Consider the following 10,673-nt stretch of genomic DNA (forward strand, 5'->3'; position numbering starts at 1 on the left):
AATGAGGATTAAGACTGTGAGCTCCACGTGGGACAACCTGATCACTTTGTATCCCCCAGCGCTTAGAACAGTGCTTTGCACAGGGTAAGCGCTTAACAAATGCCATCATCATTCACGGACGCTGGACCACGGACGCTGTTGGGGGGTCGGTGCTTCAAAATGAAGGGGTGGGGGAGAACGAGGGGCACTCAGACCTCACGTGGGGGTTGGCAAGGATGGGTGGGGGAAGGCTTCCCTACCCTCGGTGGGCAGACCCGGCTCAGACTGCCCACCGGAGTCCTGCGGGGGGGGGGGAGGGGGTCCCAGGAGCAGGTGGGAGGGGGTTCAGGGGAGTCCTCTAGACTGGGAGCCCACTGCTGGGTAGGGACCGTCTCTCTATGTTGCCAACTTGTACTTCCCAAGCGCTTAGTCCAGTGCTCTGCACACAGTAAGCGCTCAATCAATACGACTGAATGAATAAATGACTGTTTTGTCGCCTGTCTCCCCCTTTTAGACCGTGAGCCCGCTGTTGGGTAGGGACCGTCTCTGGATGTTGCCAACTTCCCAAGCGCTTAGTCCAGTGCTTTGCACACAGTAAGCGCTCAATAAATACGATCGAATGAATGACTGAATGAATGAGGCCGGGCAGGACGTGGGGGTGGGGCACGGAAAGAGTGGGGGGCTCCGCGGTGGGGCAGATGGAGGTGGGGGGGGGGGGGGCGATGCTTGGCATTTTCCCCGGACTCCCCCATTTCGCAGTCCGGAAAACTGGGGGGGCCCCCAGGGGGGGGGGGCGGGCGGGGCCTGGGGCTGGGAGGGAAGGAGGGGGGCCCACCCTCCCGCCCTCCTTGCTTCCCTCCCCCCCCGCCCCCGGTCCGGTGTGCCCACCGGGTGGGCGCGGTACCCACCGGCCGTCGGTGTGTCTCTCAGGGGGTGGGGCCGGCAGTGTCTCTCAGGGTCCTCCGCTGGGCAGTGGGGGTCCGGGGGGGCCCGGAGGGGTCCGGGGGGGCGCCGGGGGGGTCTCCGTGCCCGCCCGGGTGACGGTGCCGGAGCGTCAGCGGCCCGGACAGTCCATCCCCCGCCCAACCGGCCGGGAAAACACACCCACCGCGACGCCCGGGAGCGCGCGGGGGCGGGAGCGCGCTCATTCACACACTTATTCATTCAGTCAGTCATTCAGCCATTCATTCATTCATTCATTCATTCATTCATTCCCTCGGATTGATTGAGCGCTAGATTGGGTGCGGAGCACTGGGCTAAGCGCTCGGGAAGGACAAATGTCAACAGATAGGAACGGCCCCTACCCAACGACGGGCTCATCGTCTCATTCATTCATTCAGTCAGTCAGTCAGGCAGGCATTCATTCATTCATTCAGCCGTATTTATTGAGCGCCGACTGGGTGCGGAGCACTGGACTAAGCGCTCGGGAAGGACAAATCGTCAACAGATAGAAACGGCCCCTATCCATCAACGGGCTCATCGTCTCATTCATTCATTCATTCATTCACTCATTCATTCACTCGTTCATTCACCCATTCACTCATTCATTCATTCACGCATTCATTCGCTCATTCATCTGTATTTATTGAGCACCGACTGGGTGCGGAACACTGGACTAAGCGCTCGGGAAGGACAAATCGTCAACAGATAGAAACGGCCCCTAGCCATCAACGGGCTCATCGTCTCATTCATTCATTCATTCATTCACTCATTCATTCATTCATTCGCGCATTCATTCACTCATTCAACCGTATTTATTGAGCACCGACTGGGTGCGGAGCACTGGACTAAGCGCTCGGGAAGGACAAATCGTCAACAGATAGAAACGGCCCCTACCCAACAACGGGCTCATCGTCTCATTCATTCATTCATTCATTCATTCACTCATTCATTCATTCACTCATTCATTCATTCGCGCATTCATTCACTCATTCAACCGTATTTATTGAGCACCGACTGGGTGCGGAGCACTGGACTAAGCGCTCGGGAAGGACAAATCGTCAACAGATAGAAACGGCCCCTACCCATCAACGGGCTCATCGTCTCATTCATTCATTCATTCATTCATTCACGCATTCATTCACTCACGCATTCATTCACTCACGCATTCATTCACTCACTCATCCAACCGTATTTATTGAGCGCCGACTGGGTGCGGAGCACTGGACTAAGCGCTCGGGAAGGACAAATCGTCAACAGATAGAAACGGCCCCTAGCCATTAACGGGCTCATCGTCTCATTCATTCATTCATTCACTCATTCATTCATTCACTCACACATTCATTCATTCACTCATTCATCCATATTTATTGAGCGCCAGCTGGGTGCACAGCACTGGACTAAGCTCTCGGGAAGGACAAATCGTCAACAGATAGAAACGACCCCCACCCAACAACGGGCTCATCGTCTCATTCATTCATTCATTCATTCACTCTCATTCATTCATTCACTCACGCATTCATTCACTCACTCATCCAACCATATTTATTGAGTGACGGCTGGGTGCGGAGCACTGAACTAAGCGCTCGGGCAGGGCAAATCATCACCAGATAGAAACAGCCCCTACCCAACAACGGGCTCACCATCTTATTCATTCATTCATTCACTCACTCACACATTCACACATTCATTCATTCACTCATTCAACCGTATTTATTGAGCACCAACTGGGTGCGGAGCAGTGGACTAAGCGCTCGGGCAGGGCAAATCTTCAACAGATAGAACCAGCCCCTACCCAACAACGGGCTCACCATCTTATTCATTCATTCACTCATTCATTCATTCATTCATTCATTCAATCCGATTAATTGAGCGCTTAATGGAGGCGGAGCACTGGACTAAGTGCTTGAGAAGGACAAATCATCAACAAATAGAAAAGGTCCCTACCCAACAACGGTCTCACCGTCTCATTCATTCATTCATTCATTCATCCAGTCATTCATTCATTCATTTATTCATCCAGTCATTCATTCACTCATTCATTCAATTGTATTTATTGAGCGCCGACTGGGTGCGGAGCACTGGACTAAGCGCTTGGGAAGGACAAATTGTCAACAGATAGAACCGGCCTCTACCCAACAACAGGCTCACAGTCTCATTCATTCATTCATTCATCCATTCATTCATTCACTCATTCACCCATTCATTCACTCACTCATTCAATCGTATTTATTGCGCGCCGGCTGGGTGCAGAGCACTGGACTAAGCGCTCGGGAAGTACGAATCGTCAACAGAGAGAAACGGCCTCTACCCAACAACGGGCTCATAGTCTCATTCATTCATTCATTCAATTCATTAATTCACTCAATCATATTTATTGGGCACTGACTATGTGCACAGCACTGGACTAAGTGCTTGGGAAGGACAAATCATCAACCGATAGAAACAGCCTCTGCCCAACAACAGGCTCACAGTCCATTCATTCATTCATTCATTCGTTCATTCGTCCATTCATTCATTCACTCATTCAATCGTATTTATTGAGCGCAGATTGGGTGCAGAGCACTGGATTAAGCGCTTGGGAAGGACAAATCATCAACAGATAGAAACGTCCTCTACACAACAACAAGTTCGCAGTCTCATTCATTCATTCATTCACTCATTCATTCAATCGCATTGGTTGAGTGCTTACTGTATGCAGAGCACTGGACTAAGCGCTTGGGAGGGACAAGTCATCAGTAGATAGAAATGGCCCCTATCCAACAATGGGCTCACAGTCTCATTCATTTATTCATTCACTCATGCAGTCATTCAATCATATTGATTGAGTGCTTACTGGGTGCAGAGCACTGGACTAAGCACCGTGGCTCAGTGGAAAGAGCCCGGGCTTTGGAGTCAGAGGTCATGGGTTCAAATCCCAGCTCCGCCACTTGTCAGCTGGGTGACTTTGGGCAAGTCACTTAACTTCTCTGTGTCTCAGGTACCTCATCTGTAAAATGGGGATTAAGACTGTGAGGCCCCTGTGGGACAACTTGATCATCTTGTAACCTCCCCAGCATTTAGAACAGTGCTTGACACATAGTGTTTAACAAATACCAATATTATTATTATTATCATTATTACAAATAATCAACAGATAGAGACGGTCCTTATCCAACAACAGGCTCACAGTCTAGAAGGGGGAGATAGACAACAACACATGTAGACAGGTGTCAAAACTGTCAGAATAAGTGGAATTATAGCTATATGCACAGCATTAATAAAATAGAGTAGTAATAATAATAGTGGCATTTGTTAAGTGTTTACTATGTGCAAAGCACTGTTCTAAGCACTGGGGAGGATACAAGGTGATCAGATGGTCCCATGGGGGCTCACAGTCTTCATCCCCACTTTACAGATGAGGTAACTGAGGCCCAGAGAAGTGAAGTGACTTGCCCAAAGTCACACAGCTGACAAGTGGCGGAGTCGGAATTAGAACCCATGACCTCTGACTCCCAAGCCCGGGCTTTTTCCACCGAGCCACGCTAGTAAATATGTACAAGCAAAATAAATAGAGTAATAAATCTGTACAAATATATACAAGTGCTGTGGGGAGGGGAAGGAGTTAGGGTGCGGGGGGACGATGGAGAGGAGGAGCCCTACTGAGAGCTCACCTCCTCCAGGAGGCCTTCCCAGACTGAGCCCCCCCTTTTCCTCTCCTCCTTCCCTTCCTCCCTCTGCCCTACCCCCTTCCCCTTCCCCACAGCACTTGTATATATTTGTACAGATTTATTACTCTATTTTTTTCATTTGCACACATTTATTACTCTATTTTATTAATGATATGTATCCAGGGCTTAGAACAGGGCTTGGCACATAGTAAGCACTTAACAAATACCATCATTATTATTTTATAGCTATATAGAGAAGCAGCATGGCAGAGAAGCAGCGTGGCTCAGTGGAAAGAGCCCGGGCTTTGGAGTCAGAGGTCATGGGTTCAAATCCCGACTCCGCCACTTGTCAGCTGTGTGACTTTGGGCAAGTCACTTAGCTTCTCTGGGCCTCGGTTACCTCATCTGTAAAATGGGGATGAAGACTGTGAGCCCCCCGTGGCACAGCTCCGCCACTTGTCAGCTGTGTGACTTTGGGCAAGTCACTTAGCTTCTCTGGGCCTCGGTTACCTCATCTGTAAAATGGGGATGAAGACTGTGAGCCCCCCGTGGCACAACCTGATCACCTTGTAACCTCCCCAGCGCTTAGAACGGTGCTTTGCAAGTAGTAAGCGCTTAATAGATGCCATTATTATTATTATTTCTGATGCTACTGATGACTGTCTACTTGTTTTGTTCCGTTGTCTGTCTCCCCCCTTCTAGGCTGCGAGCCCGTTGTTGGGTAGGGACTGTCTCTGTTGCTGAATTGTCCTTCCCAAGCGCTTAGTGCAGTGCTCTGCACACAGTAAGCGCTCAGTAAATACAATTGAATGAATGAATGAAGGAATGAATGAATGAATGAAGGCACGCTCCTGTACAGGCACACACGCGCCCAGACCCAGGGGCCCGCACAGCCAGGCTCACAATCGCAATGAGGTATACACGTTTAGCTTCTCTTTTTAAAAACTTACACATATATACACACACTCACATGTAACAATAATAATAATAATAATAATGGCATTTATTAAGCGCTTACTATGTGCAAAGCACTGTTCTAAGCGCTGGGGGATACAAGGTGATCAGGTTGTCCCACGTGGGCTCACAGTCTTCATCTCCATTTTAAAGATGAGGTAACTGAGGCACAGAGAAGTTAAGTGGCTTGCCCAAGGCCCCACAGCTGACAAGTGGCAGAGCCGGGATTCGAACCCATGACCTCTGACTCCAAAGCCCGTGCTCTTTCCACTGAGCCACGCTGCTTCTCCAACATGGTATGTGTTAAGCGCTTACTATGTGCCAAGCACTGCTGTAAGCGCTGGGGTAGATACAGGGTAATCGGGTTGTCCCACGTGGGGCTCACACTTTTAATCCCCATTTTACAGATGAGGTCACTGAGGCACAGAGAAGTTAAGTGACTTGCCCAAGGTCACACGGCAGACAAGTGGAGGAGGCAAGATTAGAACCCACATCCTCTGACTCCCAAGCCCAGCATTTTTCCACTGAGCCACACATACTCTCTCAAATATCCCTAATCATGCTTTTTTTACTTACACACACACACACTCTCACAAATATCCTTAATCGTTTTTTTCCTTACACACATACATCCACGCTCTATTTCTCTCACAAATCTAATCGTTTTTTTTACTTACATACACACACTCTCTCTCTCTCACACAAATATCCCTAATCTTGTTTTTTTGTCACTGACATATTCTCTCTCTCACACAAATATCCCTAAATATCCTGCCACTTGTCTGCTGTGTGACCTTGGGCAATTCACTTCACTTCTCCGTGCCTCAGTTACCTCATCGGAAAAATGGGGATAAAGACTGTGAGCCCCATGTGGAACATGACGGTGGCCAACCTGATTATCTTCTATCTACCCCAGCCCTTAGGACAGTACCTGGCACTTAGTAAACGCTTAGCCCGCAACCTTGGTGTCATCCTCGACTCCGCTCTCTCGTTCACCCCTCACATCCAATCCGTCACCAAAACCTGCCGGTCTCACCTCTGCAACATCGCCAAGCTCCGCTCTTTCCTCCCCATCCAAACCGCTACCCTGCTCGTTCAATCTCTCATCCTATCCCGACTGGATTACTGCATCAGCCTCCTCTCTGATCTCCCATCCTCCTGTCTCTCCCCGCTTCAATCTATACTTCACGCCGCTGCCCGGATCATCTTTGTGAAGAAACTCTCTGGGCATGTTACTCCCCTCCTCAAAAATCTCCAGTGGCTACCAATCAATCATCAGGCAGAAACTCCTCACCCTGGGCTTCAAGGCTGTCCATCACCTCGCCCCCTCCTACCTCACCTCCCTTCTCTCCTTCTCCAGCCCAGCCCGCACCCTCCGCTCCTCTGCCGCTCACCTCCTCACCGGGCCTCGTTCTCACCTATCCCACCGTCGACCCCCAGGCCCACGTCCTCCCCCTGGCCTGGAATGCCCTCCCTCCGCACATCTGCCAAGTTAGCTCTCTTCCTCCCTTCAAAGCCCTACTGAGAGCTCACCTCCTCCAGGAGGCCTTCCCAGATTGAGCCCCCTCCTTCCTCTCCCCCTCCTCCCCATCCCCATCCCCCCGCCTTACCTCCTTCTCCTCCCCAAAGCACCTGTACATGTTTGTGCATATTTATTACTCTATTTTACTTGTACATATTTACTATTCCATTTATTTTATTTTGTTAATGTTTTCTTTTTTGTTGTCTGTCTCCCCCTTCTAGACTGTGAGCCCGCTGTTGGGTAGGGACCGACTCTATATGTTGCCAACTTGTACTTCCCAAGCGCTTTCTAGACTGTGAGCCCACTGTTGGGTAGGGACCGTCTCTATATGTTGCCAACTTGTACTTTCCAAGTGCTTAGTACAGTGCTCTGCACACAGTAAGCGCTCAATAAATATGATTGGATGAATGAATGAATGAATAAGAAAAATCCCTATAGTAACACAGATATCCCTCCAAGTTGTAAGCCCCATGTGGGCAAGGGAATGTGTCTACCAACTCTGTTGTATTATAGTCTCCCAAGCCCTTAGTACGTTGCTCTGCACACTGTAAGTGCTCTACAAATTCCATAAACAGACATTTGCAACAGAGACACACTCCCTGACACGCGGAAACCCAATACAGTACTTTCCCTCTTACACACTGTAGCCACAGTCCCGTGAAGTTTGTTCGGGGATTCGCACCCTCACCTGCCCCTTCCTGGGGGACGCCCCTGGACTCCTCCTTAATTTCCTTCCCCACCTGCCCGTCTTCACCCTCCCCCTCAAGCCCCACGACGTGGTTGGTGGTTGTTCCCTCCCTCAGGTGGCAGACAGGACACCTGGCTCCATTCTCCTCTCCGCTACCGCACCCCCCCAGCCGCTCCAGTCCAGCTCTGCCATGTCAACATGCCCAAGTGCCCCCCCAAATTTGGCAGTTCCCTCCCTTCCCCCCCAGGCCCCTCACTGGGGTCACGGGATCTCCCCCACCGCCAGGAGCCAGTTCCCTCTCCGGAGGCCGGACCCTCACCCTTACAGTCTTGCTGGGCCCATGGGGGTGGACGACACGGATGATTTCTCCCGTGGGAATCAGCTCCACATGTAGCGCCATCCTCGTCCCGCCAGAGCGGAGGTCTGCGCCCCCACAGTGCCCACCGCAGGGGCAGCTGTGGCCCCTTCCTCCTTCCCCAAGGCGGAGGCACAGGAATCTCAGGCTCTGCAGCCCGTGTGTCCGGGCCGCCGCTGGACCTGGGAATTTATGGCTCCGCTCGCTCGCAGACGGTCAGTTGGTCTGAGCTCAACTCTGGCCCCAGGGGACACTGCTGAGGCCAGTTCCTCGGGAGGCAGCCAGACAGTTGGCCCCAGGTGCGGGCAGGAGGCGCAGGGCAGGAAAGGGAGGCCAAAAGAGGCTCAGGAAATGCCTGGTGCCCCAGATGCCGGGTCCTTGACCTCAACCCCACCCTCCGGCCCCTTCCCTACCCAGTTGGGCAGCGCCACCGCATTCCCCAGATCCTGGGGCCCACTTGGGATGCAGCCCTGTGCCCCCACCATGGCAGGGGGCACCTTGGGGTGGCACTCGTCTCCGACTCTGTGGCTCGGAGTCCAGTTCTCGGTGAACCGGAGCCCGTTCTCAGCTACTCTCCAAGGCCACGGCTTCATCCTCTATAGCCAAGGAGAGCTGTCAGGGAGGGAAACTGAGTCGGTTCCACCAAAAAGCAACCCACTAGGTACGCATGGGGACACCGTGCTGGGGACGTACACCTCCTTAGCTCCTGGCACAGGGAGAAGGGGGACAAAAAATAGGAAAGGAGAGGTCCCCTCACTTGTTGATCCATTTCAGGGCCTCCTCCTACCAAACTCCGACTGGATGGCCCCTCGCCCCCTCCATTTAAACCTTCCTATGTTCACCTCACTCCCAGGTGGGAGCCCCATAGCTGCTCCTCTTCTCTCAGTTCCCCACCCCATTGTTCCTGTTTTTCTCCCCGCGTATGTTGTTCCTAAATCCCACTTGACGGTTTCCTGGCAGGCGGCCCAAACTGCGGCCTAAGTGCCCAGACCTTTGGCTGCTTCTCTGAGGAAGTGAGAGAGGAAAAGAGGGGAAGCAAGAGAGGTGGGCGGCTGGGCAAGCCACCTCAGCCAGGGAGAGAGGTGGGGGCTTGGGCACGGAGCCCACGGCTGGCCTCGGCTGCCAGTGTGGAGGATGGCACCCGGGCAAGGGGGCTTCCCGTCTTCCTGGGAAGTGAGGGTCCGTCCTACAGTCAGAGACCCAGTTTGTCTTCCCAACTGCCCCCAACCCCAGACTGGCAAGAGCTGTCGGGGACCCCCGTATCCTCCCCTCCCCGCCCCATCCAGAGTTTCTTCCTGTGGAAGCACATCCATCCAGGGTAGGTTCATCCGCGTGTCAGCATTGTACAGGGACAGACAATGGCCCTTATCAGACCGGGGACTCCAGTCCAGAACAGGGAGCAACGAGGCTCGCGGCTGTTTCCTGTTTCCAGGCGGCAGGGGCTTCCGGAGGCCGAGATTGGCGGAAGGGTCCGGTCGGGCCTGGTTTAGACATCGCCTGCCCCTCCCCTGAGTCGGACAACTCCCATTTCGGGGGGGACGGCAAAGGCAGAGAAGGGGACGCGGGGGGGAGAACAAGGCAGAGAAGGAGGAGCTTAAAGGAACGGGCAGCCCCCACTTTAGAGTTTCAGAAACAAATCCCAGTCCTTTATTAAATACAACGACACAAAAAAACCTTCTGATGGGTCCTAAATCTTTTGGGCTAGCTGCTCTCCCCCTTTCCATCAGGAACAGGGAGAAGGCGGTCCCCAGCTGTCCGGGGGCAGGGTGGGAAGGGAATGGGAACCCAGGCCTCCTCACTCCCTTATCCATCCGTATCCGGCCCCACCCAGGGAGTGGTGCTGACCAGCTGCCCCAGAGCAATGGTGTGTGTGTGTTCCTGTGTGCGCGTGCGCACACATCTATATATTTCTGTGTACGTTTGCATAGGTGGGTCTGTGTACTTGTGCCTATGTGGCAGTGTATATGTGTGCATATATATATATATACATAAGCATAGCTGTGTGCACATTTATGCACAACGGCATGCTTACGTCTGCCCCTGGATTTGCATCTGGGTCTTTTTGTGTTTGCATGTGCACATTCATGAATATATACACCTCTTCCCTAAGTACTACCGCTAAAGCTAGCTGGTGGCCAAATAGGTCCTCTTCCTGCAGATCTTCTCCTTCCCATCTATGTAAAGGAGACCCAGCCCGGCCCACAGGAGACTGGTACCTAAATGCGGGGGCGGGAGGGGGAAGAGTCTTTTCCCCTCACACATCCCCCACCCCTCAACCCGGCAGGTTCCAGATGGGTCTCCCAGCTGAACCTGAATGCCCCACGCATCTGCCGCTGCATCTAATTCTACCCCCAGGCCAAGCACGGCCAGACAGACGGACGCAGGGTCGGCCTGGGCCTTGGCCAGCACGGGAGTGGGGACGGTGGTGAGAGTCTGTGAGGCCAGAGGGAAGTGGAGCGACTGTAGGCGGGACAGATGCCTCCGAGCCCCGTTCCAAGCCTAGAAGATGGGGAATCTGGAACTCGCTAACTTCCTGAGGTTGCTCCAATGGGGGCCGTAGGGGGTGGTGATGGTGGAGTGGGGCGG

The 10,673-nt window shown here is 52.7% G+C and overlaps 1 protein-coding gene across 2 annotated transcripts in view; it reads right to left on the minus strand.

Moving 5' to 3' along the window:
• Positions 1–8,229, minus strand: part of MYO1C (myosin IC) — a 40,409-nt gene extending 32,180 nt beyond the window's left edge. The window contains exon 1 of one of the 2 annotated variants that reach the window (XM_038758952.1): positions 8,052–8,229. In XM_038758952.1, the coding sequence (XP_038614880.1) occupies positions 8,052–8,132 (81 nt within the window). In that variant the 5' untranslated portion in view covers positions 8,133–8,229. Of the gene's footprint in view, positions 1–887; positions 971–8,051 lie in introns of those variants that run through there. The other variant, XM_038758954.1, reaches the window with a different exon arrangement.
• Between the last annotated feature and the right edge of the window lie 2,444 nt (positions 8,230–10,673).

The sequence above is a fragment of the Tachyglossus aculeatus genome, chromosome 17, assembly GCF_015852505.1.
Source record: "Tachyglossus aculeatus isolate mTacAcu1 chromosome 17, mTacAcu1.pri, whole genome shotgun sequence".
Taxonomy (NCBI): Eukaryota; Metazoa; Chordata; class Mammalia; order Monotremata; family Tachyglossidae; genus Tachyglossus; species Tachyglossus aculeatus.